This window comes from Mesoplodon mirus, assembly GCF_964341445.2.
Source record: "Mesoplodon mirus genome assembly, chromosome: 20".
In the NCBI taxonomy this organism is placed as follows: domain Eukaryota; kingdom Metazoa; phylum Chordata; class Mammalia; order Artiodactyla; family Ziphiidae; genus Mesoplodon; species Mesoplodon mirus.
Genome location: NC_138996.1, coordinates 13,743,307 through 13,762,697, shown reverse-complemented (window position 1 = coordinate 13,762,697; position 19,391 = coordinate 13,743,307). Strand labels below are relative to the sequence as shown.

General features: G+C 41.6%; 1 protein-coding gene across 3 annotated transcripts in view; it reads left to right on the top strand.

The window, feature by feature from the left end:
* The window catches only part of UNC5D (unc-5 netrin receptor D), a gene marked incomplete at its 5' end in the record, with an annotated part of 606,527 nt that overhangs the window by 537,462 nt on the left and 49,674 nt on the right, over positions 1-19,391 (top strand). For all 3 annotated transcript variants that reach the window (XM_082608626.1, XM_082608624.1, XM_082608625.1), the window contains one exon: positions 1,949-2,033. In XM_082608626.1, coding sequence (XP_082464752.1) covers positions 1,949-2,033 — 85 coding nt within the window. The remainder of the gene's footprint in view (positions 1-1,948; positions 2,034-19,391) is intronic.

The following is a 19,391-nucleotide window of genomic DNA, read 5'->3' as shown; positions in this document are numbered from 1 at the left end:
CTACATGTAAGGAAGAACGGGCAATTAAAGGAGAAGCCTGATCAGAGGCCACTAAGTATGGCAATTACAGTTCTCCTACTGTTGACATTAGAGTCCAGAATATAAATGAATACCCTTGCAGAAAAGCTGTAAGCAAGATTGAAATGGGCCTCATTCTTAGTATTAGTGAAGGATACTGATGATAACTAGCGTCTTACTGAATAATGTTCATAAATGTGAATCACAAATAACTTGTTTTGCCCTGAGTCTTGCAGTCCTTGATTCTATAGCAGCTAACAGGCACATAGAAGGATATCGGTAAAGCCTGCCATCTCTAGGTTTAAATTATCATCAGCAACCTGAAAGCTTCCTGTGTGATTACATTAGCTCTAATGAAAGGGGAAAAGGTGAGTGCTGCATTATTCAAAGAACAGGAGACTACCCTGAGATTTTATTTTGTAAAGATCTTACTGTGTCTCTATTTCATTTCTTTTTATAAACAAGAAGGTACATTAAAGAGAATCTCTGCCTGCTCTAGACTCCTCCCTCTTGGCCAAAGTGAAATATTTAGTTCACAGCATTCAGGAGGAAAGAGGGGAATTTTCAAATGCAGTGTGATGTGCCCCCCTTCCCTTCATTATATGATTTTACTGAAGTAAGGCTACTGAGTTTTTTTCAATTTGACCTTGAATGAATATGGTTAAGTCACCTTTAACCTTTTCTAGCTTCTGTTTGCAAATATGGGGCCAAATAGTGGCTACACAACAACCTATAAGTTCCTAAGCTTATCCATGCTTTTTCCTTCTCCAGTTTTCTTGACAAAATGCACTACTCCATTGGTCACCTCCCTAAACTGACTTCAAGATGCACCATTTAGAAGACAGTTACACACCAGGCTCTAGCAAAATGTTAGATGGCTCCCGCATCATCCCAGATACCTTTTCAGGAAATGAATGGATAGAGACAGAGAAGTACCTTTTGAAATTTTAGAGTCGCTTAACTGATAAAGTCATATGTTCTCAGATATGGTTGATAGTGCCAGGTCTCAGGACACCAAATCTTATAAGAGAATTTTTAAAATGCTAGGAAGACTATTTTTTTAACTTATTTTATTGAAGTATTGTCGACTTACAATGTTGTGTTAACTTCTGCTGTACAGCAAAGTGATTCAGTTAAACCATAATGGAAAAGAATATAAATATGTATATCACAGGAGATTGAATATAGTTCTCTGTGCTATACAGAAAACCTTGTTGTTTATCCATTCCATATGTAATAATTTACATCTGCTAACCCCAAACTCCCAGTCCATCCCTCCCCAACCTCAAGTCTGTTCTCTATGTCTGTGAATCTCTTTCCTAGGTTCGTTTCTGTTGTATTTTAGATTCCATATATAAGTTATAGCATATATTTGTGTTTGTCAGACTTACTTTCCTTAGTGTGGTCATCTCTAGGTCCATCCATGTTGCTGAAAATGGTGTTATTTCCTTTTCTATGGCTGAGTAATATTCCATTGTATAGATGTACCACATCTTCTTTTATCCATTCCTCTGTCGATGGACATCTAGGTTGTTTCTATGTCTTGGCTATTGTAAATAGTGCTGCTGTGAACACTGGGGTGCATATATCTTTTCAAATTAGAGTTTTGTCCAGATATATGCCCAGGAATGGGATTGCTGGATCATATGGCAACTCTATTTTTAGTTTTCTGAGGAACCTCCATATTGCTTTCCACAATAGCTTCACCAATTTACATTAGGAAGACTTTAAATAAAAATCTAATTTGAGTACACAGTTGACTAATATGCAGTTCTTTATGTCACTTTAGGAAACAATGTCTGCCAGGATTGGAATTTCATAGAGTGCTGTGAGGTGGTCCCTCTTTGAGAGCAGCTGTAAGCTGTTCAGCTGAGGTGCTTCAGGATAATTGGAGAATCTACAAATGATTTCTTGGCTTTTTCTGTTTCAGGGGTGAGTTTACTGATACCACATGGTGCCATCCCGGAGGAGAATTCTTGGGAGATTTACATGTCCATCAACCAAGGTGAACCCAGGTAAGAGACAAGGATGGCATATTAATGAGATCTTAAGTATGAAATGGAACTTCTGCAGAAAATCTGAAGTTATTAAGATAATGTGACACGGTGGTGTGTGGGTGAGACAGTGAGCTACTTGACTATACAGAGGGAAAAACTAGTTGCAAAACTGTTGGCTGTCCATTTTGTAGGCAGCTAACCCAAGTCACCAACATCTAGACAGCAGACACTGAAACAGTAAATCCATAGGCAAGGCATAATCAGGGTCTCTCCACAAACAGTGACTGCGTCACAGAGCCTTCCTCTCAAAAGAAGAAAACATCAGGGTACCTGGAGGTACCCTTTGGTGCTACACATTATGAAAATGCAGAGAATAACTGACCTGTGACCTTTTAATATCAACAGAAGACCTGCCCTAAAGCCGAGAGACAATTTCTTAGGCAATTTTCCTCAAAGAAAAAAATAGTCGATACTTCAGTAGCTTTCAGGTCTGACAAATTTCAGCAGCATTAAACTCAATTACATGAACAAATACAAATCTTGCTGCATACTCTTAATGAAAGTAGTTGGTTATTTTCCTAGTGCAACTATAATATTTGTAGAAATGTTGCCTGCCTCCACACAAAATAAACCAAACTCCTCTTGAGAAAGCAATTTCTCATATAAACTGGGTCTATACACCTCTGGCATTTTCAGTCATAACATCTTGGTTATTTTAGAATAGATTTTGTCATTCTTAGCAAAAAAAAATACACACACGAAGGAAAAACACTGAAAGGAAAAACAGTCAGAGAAACAGATGGTTTGAACAGACCTTGATAGCTATCTCCATAAGAGGATTTGTTGGTAACCAGTGGTTTTAACTTTCTGCTCTACGGTGCTTGAGAAAAAATGGAAGAAAAGGCTCTGCTAGTTGGTTGCTGGGGAGACTTTCAGAGGATTTGCACATAAGCTGTGCTATGTCGGGCTCTTATGTTATTTCCTCAGTTCTGTAGACCTAGGTCCTTTACCTGTGCACCTGAAAACATGCCAGTGTTTAAATATCTCCACTTGGCAAAAAGGGCAAGAGGTTTTATTCAAACTCTCAACTAAGCAGCCCTAAAAATGGAGTTCTCTGGAAGAAAGTCACCTCATTTCTCTCTCTTTGGTGGATTTATTTAAGCAACTGTACCTGTTCAAAATTGAGGTCATGGTCAATTATACATATGCTTTTAAATGCATCACCCTTCAAAAATCAAGTTGGAGGCAGAATCCAGTCAACCTTGCCTGAAAATCATGGCCTCCCGCAAACCCTCCTCCCTGCTGCATCCTGCTCCCTTAGTGGTTTAGAAGTAATGAGTCCACGGAGCCTGTGTTCAGCTCCTTCCTCTCAAACCCACCCCCAGGGTCTTTCACCTCATTATGCAAGAACCAGCCTAGGGCTCATCCACATTTTCAAAGGCACCTAATGCACAGCTCACCTCAATCCCCATCTCTTACTAGAACTTTCTTTTTAGGAGGTCAGAGCTAGAATGTGTCCAAAGGCATCAAACATACAGGGACTTACATTAAATGGCTCAAAAATGAGGGAAATATTACTTGGGACATCCTGTAGTTGAAAAATAAGAAAGAGAAATACATAAAAACTCACCAGAGCTCAAAGACTTTGAAAGACGGCTTTGGCCTCTTGGGATCAACCCCTGCTAAGCTTTGTAAGTTCCATGTTAATCAGTTTGGTTTATCCATCTGTATCTGAGGCACAGGTTCATTGCTGCTCTTCAGGAAGGTGGATGGAAACAAGAAGAGTTCATCCAAGGCTTCAGATCTATGAAGTAAGCGTGTAGTTCTCTGTTTAACAGAGGATGAAGTAAAATTGTAGAATGCACACATTTTTTTCCATGTTACTGAAACCTTCCCAGATGTTCCTACTTCACACCACTAGACTACAGCCCACTTAGCTTCCTTGGCTAGTCTCACTCCTTTTCAAGGAGCTCCAAACTGCATACTTACAAAAACACTAAAAATAGTAAATGCCTTTTAGTTACTTTTTCTAAAGCTCAGGTACATTTTTTTTTCCCATCCTTGCCAGGAGGCTGCTTGCATCTGAGTTCTGCTTTTAGTCCTGTGATGAATCAGGAGAAGACAACTGATATAGCTCTTCAGTGCCATCTTTGCTTTGTAAGGCCACTTGTAAACCCATTTCCATCTCATTCTGTCATTCTGAACTTGTGTCCAGATTAAGGCCCATTTCCTCAAAGTTCGTGGAGCTGGCACAGCACTGCTCTGGCTCTTTCACCTTTTCCTCTAGAGCCATCTGAGTTCCCGCCCTCTTGGGTCACAGGTGTGAGAACTGAGTTTTCTGAGTCTCCATCACCTCCACACACACAGAATTACAGCAGGATTCTCTGAACACCATCTTTATGCTGTGTTGAAAGGCTGTTGTTGATTTATTTCTGTTGCTCCTTTCTGAGTTACACACCCCTGGTGTAGCAGGGTGATGATTTAATGGAACCATAATGGATATCAAGGATCCGAACTCTGTACCAGATTTCCAGGGGTAGGGGTGTGTGGAGGTAACCACAGACTCAAGCCCCTGTATTCAAATAGTCTCAGATGGATATATTTAATATTCTGGTAAGTTTCAAGGGAGGTTGTTCATTGTTTGAATTGAATGTGCCCTGTCTCTCTTGGGACGTCCTACTTGCATACGTGGGAAGTCTAAGAGGACACTGTACCTTCCTCAATGTCCCTGCTTTGTCTACACTCTCAGACTTGAACAACCATCCTAATGAATCTTTTCTAACCTCCTCCAGCCATCTGGACTTCTGATTGGTTATAATGCCGAGGGAATTAACTCTGTTGACTTTTTGTACATATATACACCTTACATGGTTCGCTAGAAGGGGACTTCGCATCCTTGGAAAAGTCATTACTTACCTCTGTTTCAGTATAACTTGCAAAGGTGCTCTCATGTGCTTAACTCATTTAAGCTCCCCAGTTATGTTCAAAAGAAGGGGATTTTGTACCAATTTTAGAGATGAGGAAAAAAAGATCTAAAAAATGAAGGTTCGAAGAAGTGAGGCTGCTTTGCGAAGGCCTGTTACCTACCAGTGAGCTGGGATTTGACTTCAGGACATCTGACTCCAATTCCGGTGCTCACGGACTAAAGGATGCCACCTCTCCTTGACGTCGGAGACTTTAGGGAAACAGCTTTCTGACGTTGCATTCCAAGGTTTGGCCCCTGTAAAGAGGCAGCCCCTGGAATCGCTCTGGAAGAGCACCGAGAATTAGGCAGCATCAAGCTGAGCATTTCTTAGACATCTACAGAGGTAACTGGCTGTTGTTACATCATCATAGTTGAGAGAAAAAGGTCTGGAAACAGGTGTCACCTCAGTGCTGAAACTTAGTGGACATGATGTTAGGAGACATCATTTGAGTTCAGGGGCTAAGAGTGTGCACTCAGGCATCTGAGCTCGGGGTTCAGACTTAAGACTCACTGGTTTTATTCATGTGACCTTAGGTAAGCTAATGAAGCTCCTTGACTCTGTGTCCTCATCTGAAAAACAATAGTAGGTACCTACCTCATAGGGATGTTGTAGGATTGCAGGATATACAGTGATACTACAATTTGAAAGATAAAGTAAGAACACCAAATCGATACATTTAAATTTGATAAAGTATTCTACCTACAATATTTCCTTTAATCTTCTCATCCATCCTGCTGTGGTAAGTAATAATAATTACCCTAATTTTGTAGATTTGAAAATGAAGACCAAAACAAAGTTAGTAGGTTTGCCTAGGTGGACTGGGCACCAAAACAAAAGTTTCTGACTAATAATGTATTTTTAGACTACGTCCGACTCACCACTTTAGAGAATAATTAAGTGTATTATTCTTGAGTCCAGTAAGACATGTTTGATGAGAGATGGGGCTTATGCCTAATAATGGAAATACACCGTGAAACATACAGAATGGGGCCCAGATTTGGCAAAGACAATAACTTTATACTTCAATGTGGAATGACATTGCAATAGACGATTTCATAGAAAACAATGGGAAAAATAGAGGAGGCCCTTAATCTATTCTAAGGATAGATTCTAGGGAAGGAAGGTGGCTAAAAGATCAGTAGAAATTCACCAGACAAAGAAAGGTATAAGGGTTATTAACTCAGTGATTTCCAGCTCCAGGATACATTTTCTAGTATTTATACAGTGTAAAGTAGGAAGGGGGTATAGAACAGTAGGTAAATCCAGGCTTTTTTATTTTTAAGTGAGGTATAGTTGACTTAAAATGTTAGTTTCAGGTGTACAGCAAAGTGATTCAGTTATACATATATTTTTTCAGATTCTTTTCCATTATAGGTTATTACAGGATACTGAATGTAGCTCCCTTTGCTAGACAGTAAATCCTTGTCGTTTATCTATTAATCCCTCCCCCTAGCTTTCCCCTTTGGTAACCATAAGTTTGTTTTCTATGTCTGTGAGTCTGTTTCATAAATAAATCCATTATTTTAGATTCCACATATAAGTGATATAATATTTGTCTTTGACTTCACTCAGTATGATAATCTCTAGGTCCATCCATATTACTACAAATGGTAATATTCCATTCTTTTTTATAGCTGAGGAATATTCCATTGTATATATGTACCACATCCCTCTTTATCCATCTGTCTATTGATGGACACTGGGTTGCTTCCATGTCTTGGATGTTGTAAATAGTGCTGCTATGAACACTGGGGTATAGGTATCAAATCCAAGCATTTATTCTCTGCTTTGAAGTCACTCTGATGCCCGAATATTGCCTTAAGCAGCTTCCTTCCAACTCTACCCCAGGCCCAGCCACAGAGAGACAGAAGGTTAAGTTTCAGGCACTGCTCCACTCACAAAATAGAGGATGCTTCGTGATGTCACAGAAGCTAGAGTAGCCTCACCGAAAGGCAATGGCATAAACTTGGAGCTGCCAGAAGTATTTGCTGGTGAGAGGCCCTTAGGATTCTCCTGGATCAAGTGTATTTAAGAAGCTAAGTCAATGCCAAATGTGGACGGCTTTGGAGGGCAGGAAACCAGCAGTGATCACTCTCAACAAGGCTGCCTCTTTTCCCAAACTTTAATTTGAAAGAATTTGGGTCTTTTCTTTCTAACATTTCTTCAGGAGCTTTGGGGGGATGTGGATTTTTCATCCTCTCTAAACAGGTTTTGGTAACTTTTATCAACTACCCTATGATCCAGCAATCCCACTCCTGGGCATATATCCAGAGAAAACCATAATTTGAAAAGATACATGCACCCCAGTGTTCATTGCAGTACAACATCCAAGACATGGAAACAACCTAAGTGTCAGAGGAATGGATAAAGATGTCATACATACACAATGGAATATTACTCAGCCATAAAAACGAGTGAAATAATGCCATGTGCAGCAACATGGATGGACCTAGAGATTATCATACCAAGTGAAGTAAGTCAGACAGAGAAAGACAAATACCTGATGATATCACTTATACGTGGAATCTTAAAAAAAGTTCATTTGTACCATTTTTTTTAATCTACAAAAGAGAAACAGAGTCACAGATGTAGAAAACATACTTACGGAACCCAGAGGGGAAAGGGGGGGATAAATTGGGAGACTGGGATTGACATATACACACTACTATATATAAAATAGATTAACTAGTAAGAAACTACTGTATAGCACAGGGAACGCTTCTCAGTACTCTGTAATGACCTATATGGGAAAAAAGAGTGGATAGATGTATAACTGATTTCACTTTACTGTACACCTGAAACAACACTGTAAATCAACTATACTCCAATAAAAAAAATTTTTTAATTAAGGTGTTTAAACAAGAGGATTAAAAAATCAATTGTCTCCTTTCAGAGATTTCCCCCACATACACCCCAATAAGAAAATGATACGGATGTAGCACAATCTTCCTACTACCCACTCCCAGCTCTCGTTTTGTACCCCCCTTCCTACCCATGGTTGGTGAGTAGAGAAATGGACCAGAACATTACTATATGGAGCTTTCTTCTGGGAAGCAATAAAATGAAACCAAAGGCAAACATTCATTTCTTTTTCCAGTTACACTGTCATGTGGATATTCCTGACCAAATGCTTAGACTAGAGTTGGAAATGTAATCTTACTGAAGAATTTACAAAAGGACACATATTTGGAATTTGGGCTCAACCCAGATGGAGTATTTCAACCACTGTTTTTCTACTGTGCTTTTATTTTCTCTCAAATGGTATGGTCTTCCCACTGGGTACATCTTGGGGTGAAGAGTGGGAAGGCAGACATGCTGGTGTTAGGAAACATTAACTTTTGTGGGGTGTGGTGCCTTGATGGTGCAATATCTTTGATAGCAAAGCATGAAATAAGACCAATTACAAGACTAGAAAGACAGAAAAAGTAGGCCTGAGATGGAAGAGAGTAGACAATTTCTTCTCTGGTAACAGGCTCACCATTCAGCACCGCACTGTAGCTACTTCTATGGAATGGCTTCATGTGGCCTTTCCTCCATGGTTGCAAGAATGACACACACAAAAACAAAATTATAAACACACACTTGCTCACATACCATGCCTGATAGAGGATACAAGCACTCAGAAATGTCCTTAGGCTGTTTGGGAGGACCTCCTTTCTAGAAGGCTAAAAAGAAAACATGTATGACCATTCTACTTGTAAAAATGGTTTTAATGAAATGAATCTGTTTCTAGTAAACTACTCTTTATGTCAAAGCAGACATTTGAGGCCATTCTGAAAGCACCCATCCCAGGAAAATATGAAACTGAGTTCATATTTTATGAATCAGAGCCTCCAAGGGCTCTGATTTCACAGAAGCTAAGAAACCCCTGCCCTCAGGCTATTGCAATTAGTGTAGTGGTCCCAGTCAAAACCTTACCTCTTGAGCATAAAATAAGAGCACCTACCTTTGGCTCTACCCTGACACCAGGTGACTGCTCAGGACATTACTGCAGGGAGGAAACCTGGCCAAAACCTCTGGGATGATTTGCATCTCTGTTTGCCTTCTCCAGCTTAGAGGACTTACCCACTAGGTTATGTCCCAAGCCATCCTACAGCAGCTCAGGCAAAAAACAACAACAAAAGAATACTACACCTTCTCACTGCAAGAGTTACGAGCTCAGTTCAGTCAGTGACAAGGGCCAAATGTACACAGTACTGTGAACCAAGAAAAATAGGACCCCTTATATGTAAGGAGGTTACTCTGGTGGAGGTGTTGGTTGGAGGACAGACTGTGTATATGTTGGAAGATCTCTCTAATTTCAGAGATTTCGCCGGGATAATGTCAAGTCTAATTTTCCCACCTCCCTGTGGAACCTGCAGAGAAGCATCATTTTATCAGAATGGGCACCACCACTCCCCCACCCACCTACACATCATGCCTTATCCCTCCCTATTGATGTAAGAATTGCACGTGAAGAGAGAAAAAAAGAAGTCACATTTTGGAGAAGTATGGGGATCAAAGATGGCTGTCCCTCTGCTCGCCAAAGCCAAAGAGAGTAACCCCAGGTGAACTACTCATAAAATTCTGGCCATCTGCAGGAAATGAATATTGATACCTGATTTTCTCATTGTTTATCAGTTTGTTGACTTGTTCAATGCTTCCTGGGAAGAAGGAAAAAATAAAAAGCTTTGAGAAGAGAGGGCATGCTGCCAAAGTCCAGGAGAGAGGGGCAAAGAGCATTTCTGTAATTTCCAATTCCCCATATTCCCAAGAGGTAGAGAAGATGAACCTAGGCCAGGAAGTGGGAGCCAGAGAGATTAAGTGAGATGGAAAACAGGTTTGCCAGAGGCCACTTCAGTGACAGAAAGAGGGGCTCAGAGAGCAGGTAAAGATGCTGCCAGCTGGGGGCTGGTTGGCAGGTGTACCTGAAACACACAAGGAACAACAGATGCTTAGGGTTAACTGTTTGCAATCCAGTCACCTGCACCCTCTGTCAGTGAGGCCTTTTGGAGTCATCACCTATTTATACTGAATTCATTAAGGATTATCTTAAGAAACTTAAGCCATCCAAGAAAAAGACGCCACAGTTAAGTAGGAGATGGTGTATATTTTCCTTTTCTCTACCATAATGCCACAGAGATAAGCTCGTGGAAGAGAGAATGCATGAGGGAGCAAGTTGTCTGCTTCAGACCCAGTAGCTAGAACCTTGTGTGTGTTCATGCAAATATGCATGAGTGTGTGGGCACAGATGTGTCCATGTGCATGGCTACTGGGGGTGGAATTTGGAATCAGATGTGAGATTAAAGTTTTTAAATGAACAAAAATCCGTCCAAAAAACAATTTTAATAATTCGATGTTACTGAAAAGTTATGGACTCAAAATTAAATATCTTCAGGATACCCTGCTACCATGGACAATTCCATGAAGCACAACTATTAGAGCGACTACTAGGAAAACTAGAGCCACTTCATACCATGATAGATGAAACCCCAAAAAGCAAACCCAGTTAAATGAATGATGATATTGCAGTGTGCTACATGTGGTGACAAAGATACCCAAATATTAACCAGGAGTGAAGGGATGAACCCTGGGTAAAAGGCTCAGGGAAGGTTTCAGAGAGGAAGTGACAATTGACTTAAAACCTGAAAGACAGAGAGTAAAGCACATTCCAATCAAAGGGAACAGAATGTGCAAAGGCACAGAGGTATAAGTAGCATCACATAGGGACTTCCCCGGTGTTCCATAACAATCCACCTTCCAATGCAGGTTATGCGGGCTCAATCCCCTGGCCAGGGAACTAAGATTCCACATGCCGCAGGGCAACTAAGCCCGTGCGCCACAACTACAGACCCCACGCACTCTGGACCCTGCGCACAACAGCTAGAGAGAGACCCCCACACGCCGCAACAGAAGAGCCCACATGCAGCAACTAACACCCAAGGCAGCCAGAAATAAATTAATTAAAAAATAAATAAGTAAAAAAATAAATAGCATCACATATTTTGGAACTAAGCAAATCAGAACAAAATATGAAAGGAAGAGTGATGAGGAATGCAGCTGAAAAAGATTTGACCATGTCGAGTGTTGTTTGCTGCCTAGGGGAAACTGAAATGGACTTGATGGGTAGGGATTGCTGAGGCTGAAGATTCGGGAGACCCAGTCATATTTACACTTGAGATGTATTATCTTCTGCTTCATCTCCACTGCCACTGGCCACGTTCAAGTCTTCATCATACTAGTATCCTTCTGAGCACAGTGAAAAGATGCCTCATTTTGCCTAGCACAGATATTAATAGCCCTCCTTTTCACACTCAAAAGTATCTCAATTTGGACTGTAAATTATAGTCACTCTACTTTTGAGTGTCCTTGTCTCTAGGTGCGAACGTTTTAAATCCTTTCTCTAATCCCCACGTTGCTGTCAATGGGGATTTTTTTTTTTTAAAGTGAAGCAAGTGTTTATTAGGAAAAAGTACAGTACGTGTGGATAGACACACGGGTGGACTCAGAGTCGCACCCTCATGGCAGTTTGAATCACTTTTATGGGGCATTTCTTCTGGATTTCCTTTGACCAATCATCTTGCTTTGCCGGGTTGTGAGTCCGTATTTGGTTTATCTCAGGGTCCTCCCCTGTGTGCGTCCGCATCTCTTAGCCAAGATGGATTCTAGTGAAGAAGCCTATGGGTAGTTTTCATCACTTACTATGAGGTGTCACCCCTTTCCTTTTTGACCTCCAGGGAGCCTTTCTGCGCATGTGTAGTTGGGGAGGTCTCCTTGACTTCAAGAATAAGGAATATGTGGTCTCTTATCTTCTATCTGGGCAGGGCCCAGCCTCCTCCATCATCCTTCTTTTATGGAGTTTCTGCTATTATGGAGTTTCTGTCCACAAGGGAGAAACTGTTCAGCCTGGGGTCCATCTACCATCCTGCCTCAAATCCCCCCTGAGAGACATGAACCCCAAGAAATCTTTACTGGGGGGAGGAAGGATAAAGGTCTGTCTTCTGTAGCTTATTCAGGTTGCCAAGGGGCTTGTAGACCCTACCTAGTTGGGGGTCACGGAGCTCTCGCCCAATGGGGAGCTTTGAGAGACAGACTTGGGGAGAAACTCAGCCAGGTCCGCTGGTGTACACATGCGTGTGTTAATGTGGGGTGAGAGAGATGAGGGACTTGGAGATAATTCCCAGAATTCTGGCTTGGAAACTGATGATTAATTAGTAGAGAGAGACTTGCCAGCTGAAGTCACCTGAGAGTTTGTGATAACAGCTGCTCTGGGAGCAGCTCTGGATTTCTTTCCAGGGAATAAACACAGCTCTTTGACTTAACAAGAAAAGGGATAGGAAGAAAACTGATTAAAGAATAAATAAATAAAAGACAAAAATAATGTGTAATATATTCAAGAAAACAGACAACTGCTGAACTGAAATCCCACATTTGGCCGGGGCATGTGACAACAATGCTACTTAGAGCAAAATGTCCCAGTATTGGGCATGGACCATGTTTGTATGCCTCATGCACAGTGGGATCTTCTGCCTTCCTTTTGTTTTCTTTGCCTTCCTCGCTAGGTAAGACTCTGCCAATCCTGAAGTAAACTAATGACATACAAAACTTGTCAGGAAAGTAGTACAGACTTAGTCATTGACACTGCATGAGAAATAAAGAATTATCAGAAATGAGATGATATAGCAGAGTAAGAACAACACAGGGATCCAGAAGGCCTGAGTTCCAATCCCCTTTGCCACGTCCAGCCTGGGTGGCTTTGAGCTAGTCATTTTCTTTCTCCAGGCCTCAATTTTATCATCTATAAATTTTGTGTATTATTCACTGCATTCCAGGATTTGAGTGAGGACAGTAAAGTGACTTTAAATATGAGAAGTCCTGTGCAAACTACATGCTACATTTTGATATTATTTTGCCTATCCTTTTTTTTTAATTACAAAGATACAAAATCCATGGAATTTGCTTGAGCTCTGACTCAGTGATACTGAGTCATTCCCATTTAACTACTAACACATGCCTCGACTCAGCAGAAAGTTTAATTCAGTGATAGCAAACATATTAAGTGTTCACTCTAAATCAAGAGCTTTGTCTTGAAGGCTTAAACATAAGACATGACACCATAAAACTCCTAGAAGAGAGTGTAGGAAAACATTCTCTGACATAAATCGTACCAATGTTTTCTCAGGTCAGTCTCCCAAAGCAATAGAAATGAAAACAAAAATAAACAAATGGTACCTAATCAAACTTACAAGCTTTTGCACAGCAAAGGAAAGCACAAAAAATTTTTAAAAATTAAAAAAAAAAATGAAAAGACAACCTGTGGAATGTGAGAAAATATTTGCAAATGATGCGACTGACAAGGGCTTAATCTCCAAAATATACGAATAGCTCATACAACTCAACCACAACAAAAAAAACCCAATCGAAAAATGACCTTAATAGACATTTCTCCAAAGACAACATACAGATGGGCAGTAGGCACATGAGAAGATGCTCAACATCATAATTATTCAAGAAATGCAAATCAAAACTACAGTGAGGTACCACCTCACACCAGTCAGAATGGCCATCATTAAAAAGTCTACATATAACAAATGCTAGAGAGGGTGTGGAGAGAAGGGAACCCTCCTACACTGTCGGTGGGAGTGTAAGTTGGTACAGTCACTATGGAAAACAGTATGGAGGCTCCTCAGAAAACTAAAAATAGAGTTACCATATGACCCAGCAATCCCACTCCTGGGCATATACCTAAACAAAACTATAATTCGAAAAGACACATGCACTCTAATGTCCATAGCAGCACTATTTACAATAGCCAAGACATAGAAACAACCTAAATGTTTATCGACAGATATAAAGATGTGGTACATATATACAATGGAATACTACTCAGCCATTAAAAAAAGAACGAAATAATGCCATTTGCAGCAACATGGATGCAACTAGAGATGATCATACTAAATGAAGTAAGTCAGAAAGACAAATACCATATGACATCACTTATATGTGGAATCTAAAATATGGCACAAATGAACCTATCTACAAAACAGAAACAGACTCACAGACATAGAGAACAGACTTGTGGTTGTCGAGGGGGAGGGAGAGGGATGGACTGGGAGTCTGGGGTTAGTAGATGCAAACTATTACATTTAGAATGGATAAACAACAAGGTCCTACTATATAGCCCAGGGAACTATGTCCAATCTCCTGGGATAAATCATAATGGAAAAGAATATTAAAAAAATGAATGAGTATAAGTGAGTCACTTTGCTGTACAGCAGAAATTAGCACATTGTAAATCAACTATACTTCAATAAAAAATTAAAAGTAAAATCAAGAGCCTTGTGATGATACAAAGGACATCCTGCATCAATTCCTTTGTCTACCTCTGTTTCTCATAACATTCTGGCCTATGATTGGTACTTTAGAGGTATATCCTATGGGTCCGAACAATGGACTCTGGGCGGGCTGGTATTTAGATTAAGAGATCAATGACCAGTCAAGCTGGGGTGGGTGCTTATGCCACCTTAAACAAGCTCTGTCCCTGTCCACGTTGCCAGGCTTTCCATGCTAGATAGTGATGGATATAAATGAACGAATTATCCCTGTCACTGTTTCTGCTTAGTGGGCAGTCATGGATTTGAATTTGGCTTGTTGCTTTGAGTTTTAGAAATCTTTATTGGAAGAATCAAATTAATGGTGTCTACCTATCCCTTTGAGGGGATTTGGCATTAATTAACCCTATAACAGGCATAGGGGACCACTGAGGAGGAGAGAGGCTCTGAAGTAACAAACAAAGGTACGACCTGTGCTAGTGAGGGGGAATACATCGCTGCCATTTGGGAAACACATTAATTCTTTCAGACTGCCAGTGTCACGCAGTGCAATAAAAGGGGCAATTTATCAAATGGTACCTTAATGGGCTAGAAGGGTTAATGCAACTTTAGCTGAAGATTGTGCTCTTTTCCGCAGTAAAATCACAATGCTTTCTTCACAGAGCCATTTAGGTTAGACTATAATGCCATTAGCCCCCAGAATGAGGAGGGGAAGAGAAAAATAGTGAAAGAGGGAAAAGAAAAGCGCGGGGGGGGGGGGATTCTCACACTGTCATTTTATGATCTGCTCTTTTCGGAAGGAGAATGTCTTCATATCGAGGCCTTTAGCCACCCTTCTACCTCACACCACCCCCTTGGTCCACAAACAAACACGCATAAAGAAAAATTGCCGTCATTCTAATCAAAGTGCCTTTGAAGCCCATGTGAGCTCACAATGCGAAGTGATTAGAGTGGTCCAGAGGAGTCTTTAATTAAAGATGCCATTGACAAGATAACAATGGTCTGTGAACATGGTTAATAGGTCTGAATGGAAGGGGCACCTTAATTCAATAAGAGGAAAGTCATTGGTTCATGAGTTTGATTGCACATTGTAAAGGAACCGCACATACTATAATTATTTTTATTTTGTATGTGCCATCTCTTTTATTGCCCATGCTGGAAGTAGAAATAACCTGTCCTATTAAGATATTTAATATATATCATCCTGCCCACTTCACTTAGTTATAGCCTAATAAAAATGCCAGGAGACGATGCCAACCCAACCTGAGGCTGCCCTCCCTACTTACTAAAACACGCCCCTTGATGTGGGAACAGATGTATATGTATGACTGATTCACATTGTTATAAAGCAGAAACTAATTATAATTTTTTTAAAAAGAAATGGACTAGAGACAGAGACAGACACACAGGGAGAACACCGTGTGATGGTGGAGGCAGAGGGTGGAGTGATGCCCCACAAGCCAAGAAGTGCCACCTTGATTTTGGACTTTTTGCCCCCAGAACTGTGAGAAAATAAATTCTTACTGCTTTAATAAATAAATAAATAAATAAATAAAACATACCCTTTGAAAACCTGGATGATCAACCGCCTCACTCCCTTGGTCACCGTCTTTAACAACTTCCCAGGACCCCATAAAGTTATATGCAGATATGGAGCTTCACTCTGCATAGAAACTTCTGCAGCTGAAGTGTGATGATAACCCAAAAGTCAACCGACACCTCCAAGATTGTGAGGTGTCTGGGAGACGGCAGTGGGTCAGGAGGCAGCGACAGAGGGGTCTTTAGGTCCTCACTTTAAAATGAACAAGCCATGAAAGTCCCGGTGGTAGACGGAAGAGTGGTAGACAGAAGAATGGCGCCCCAAGGATGTCCACATCCTAATCCCCGGAACCTTACATGGCAGTGGGGACTTTGCAGATGTGATGAAGGTTAAGGACCTTGCTTGAGAAGGAGAGATTATCCTGGATTATGCAGGTGAGCCCACAGAAGGATCCTTGTAAGAGGAAGGCGGGAATACCAGACTCAGATAAGGAGACTGATGTTAAACTGCTCACAGATGGAAGAAGGGTTTCCAACCAAGGAACGCAGGCAGCCTCTAGGAGCTGGAAGAGGCAGGGTAATGGATCCTTTCCTAGAACCTCCAGAAAGAACACAGCCCCACTGACACCTTCATTTTAGCTCTATGGGACTTCTACCTACAGTACTGTAACATTATGCATTTGGGTTGTTTTCATCCAGTAAGTCTATGGAACAGCAATAATAGGAAACCAACACAGGCCTCTGTGACCACTCTACGCATCTCAAAGCCCTGTTTTCCTAAGGCTTTCTCCAGGGTCTATGAAAACAATCTTAGCAATTCTCATACCAACATGACACCTTCGAAGTTCCAGGTTTGGAGACCATGTCCCAGGGAACATCCATCTCTCCCACTGCCTGTCCCCCCCCCCCGCCCCACACAGACACACACCCCAGGACCACCACAGGACAGGAGATTCTAATCCCAGCTCTGTCACAAGTGGGTGTGACTTCGGCCATGTCCCTCCACCCGGTAGCATGTCCTTTCTGTTTCCTCGTCTGAATGGCGATGGTGTTGGCCTGATTGCTCTTAGGTCCTTTCCCAGCCCCCGAAATGAAATGATTCTATGACATAGGACTCAGGTTCCTCGGGGAAAGCTGTTTTGCCCATTCAAAATGCCAATGAGTAAACCACTTAGCAGATAATAAACACTGTCATAGCAACATGCCGCCTAGATCTCTTCTCTCCTCCCTGAGCCATCATGATTCCACTTCTCATAGTAAACAAAGCTAAAACGCCAACACTGCATGAAAGATGAGGTGTAAATTGTGTCTAGGAACTGATGATTTACACATGATTTGCGATTCCTTCAGTATATTAATTGGTAAACACCCTCTGAATGTGTGTGTAAACGAAAGCCGTTGAACATCCGCAAACAGTTTAATCTCTCAGTGGGCGTTACTCAAACTTCAGCAAGGTCAAATCCTCATTCCAGCCTGTATGTAATTGCCCTCCCACCCCAAGCCCCTTGTGCCAACTCCCTTCCCGTGATCCTATTGCACATATAATACCAAGTGGGTGACACAGATCTTTAAACCCTTTCTTAGCAGAGATGTCTGCTTCCATCCTCAGCTAATTGGGCTTGTTGCTTATTGTAATCCACCCTTCTAACTGCTCCTCTCCCGCCCCAACTAATGGCATAGAATGGCTTGAAGAGCTGTAACGTTATTTACGGTTACTGCTAATCAACCCCCCAACCTGAGAGCCTTCCATGTTAATACACGTGCTACTTAGAGAAAGAGGATGTAGGAACAGTCCCTGTGCATTTGCATTTTCAACCATAGGAGCATCATCCAAAGCCATAATCGTGAGCATTTCAACTTGACCGGCATCTGAATTCCATTTCAGAAGCCTACCCGATGTATATCTGACAGCCCACCCAGCCCCCGCTGCGTGAGGCTTTGCTTCGGATATTTTCTCAAGAGCCACACAACTTTTCTCAAACGTTAGTGCCAGGGCTAACTTGCAAGCAAGGAACGCAAGTGAAAAGCATGAGTTCCCAGCTCCTACCTCAGACATACTGAATCCGAATCGTCATGGGTGGTATCCAGGAATATAATTTTAAACAAGCTACCCAAGGAGTTTGAAACCACCTTACAGTTTTAGGGCCACTTAAAGACTGAAAAGAGATTTTGCTCAACTTCTCTCTTTTCTCCTCTATTCTGCTCCTGATCCCCTATTCTCCCTTTCCAGAAGTCTATTTTCTTAAATCATACATAGCAGTTACTAGAGATAAATCCCCCAGGAAACCTAGTCATGCTATTGGGATGGACTGATGAGCCACGCTGGCTTTCTAAAGGGCCCATATCTCCGAGAGATTCTGTGATTATCGTTTCCTGGGACTGATCTCAAAGATCTGGTCAGAGCTGCAGAGTGAGACAGGTATCTGACTCAAGTAAAACGAGAAATCATAAACCGCAAACTGATTTTTATCCATAGCAATGTTAGCACTCTAGGTCGGTGTACGAGGGTTTCAATGAAAAGAGAAAAAGAGAATAATAATAGTAAAACTATGTCATCTCAGGCCCCAAACTGTAGGAGGCTGGAGCCAGCTTGCTTTCAGAGCTCTAATTTTAAAACTAAGTACAGTTTCCATCCATCGGCCTTTTATGCCTATTCCATTAAAATATGCTTTAATTATGGATCGACCCAGGGTCTGGCATGGTAAAACTATCATTACTCTCCTGCCCGCATTCCTGAGTGATGCTCTGGGTAAAGGTGATCAAACCTACATTCATCTGTAATACAGACCACAGGGAGGAGAGGAGGTAACGATAATTACCAAGCACAGCGTGGCTGATGACGACAACAGTGAAAATCTCGTCTTTAAATATGGAGCTGATTGTTTTGCTTGAAGAGAGTGACGCGCTACAAGCCTAGAGTCAGGTCAAGAGATATTGAGAGCAAAAGCAAAATGTGCCCGGATGCACCTCCAGACCTGCCGTGGTGAGCACCTGCCACCTTGTAGCTGACCTTCACCGTGACCTTATGTTGTGACCTTGGCGCTGCAGAATGTGAGTCACGATGTGCCAAGGTTTGGACCATGACCTCACCACCACCAAGCGCAGAACGTTCATCACCTCCACCACACGTTGTGTGTAGCTGTCAGCGACCCTGCTGACTTCATTTTAAGAGTTCTGGACAGATCCTCCCTGGGCCTCTCTTCATTCATTCATTCATATTTTTTTGTTTGTCTGTTTCGACGGAATTTCAAACTTAAGGAAAAGTGGCAAGAATAGTACAGGTGACTCCTGAACAACACGGGTTTGAACTGGGTGGGTTCACTTTTTAATAGTAAACAGTGCTCTCTGTGCTTGGTTGGATCCATGCATGTGGAACCACGGATACGGTTTTTGACTGCACAGGGCGTTGGCGCCCCTAAACTCCCACGTGGTTCAAGGGTCAACTATATAAAGAGTTCCCAGTTCTCCCACATCCAGATTCACAAATGTTAACATTTTACTACATTTACTGTGTTCTGCTCTTTCTCGGCATGTGCATGGAGAGAGACATGCACATATGG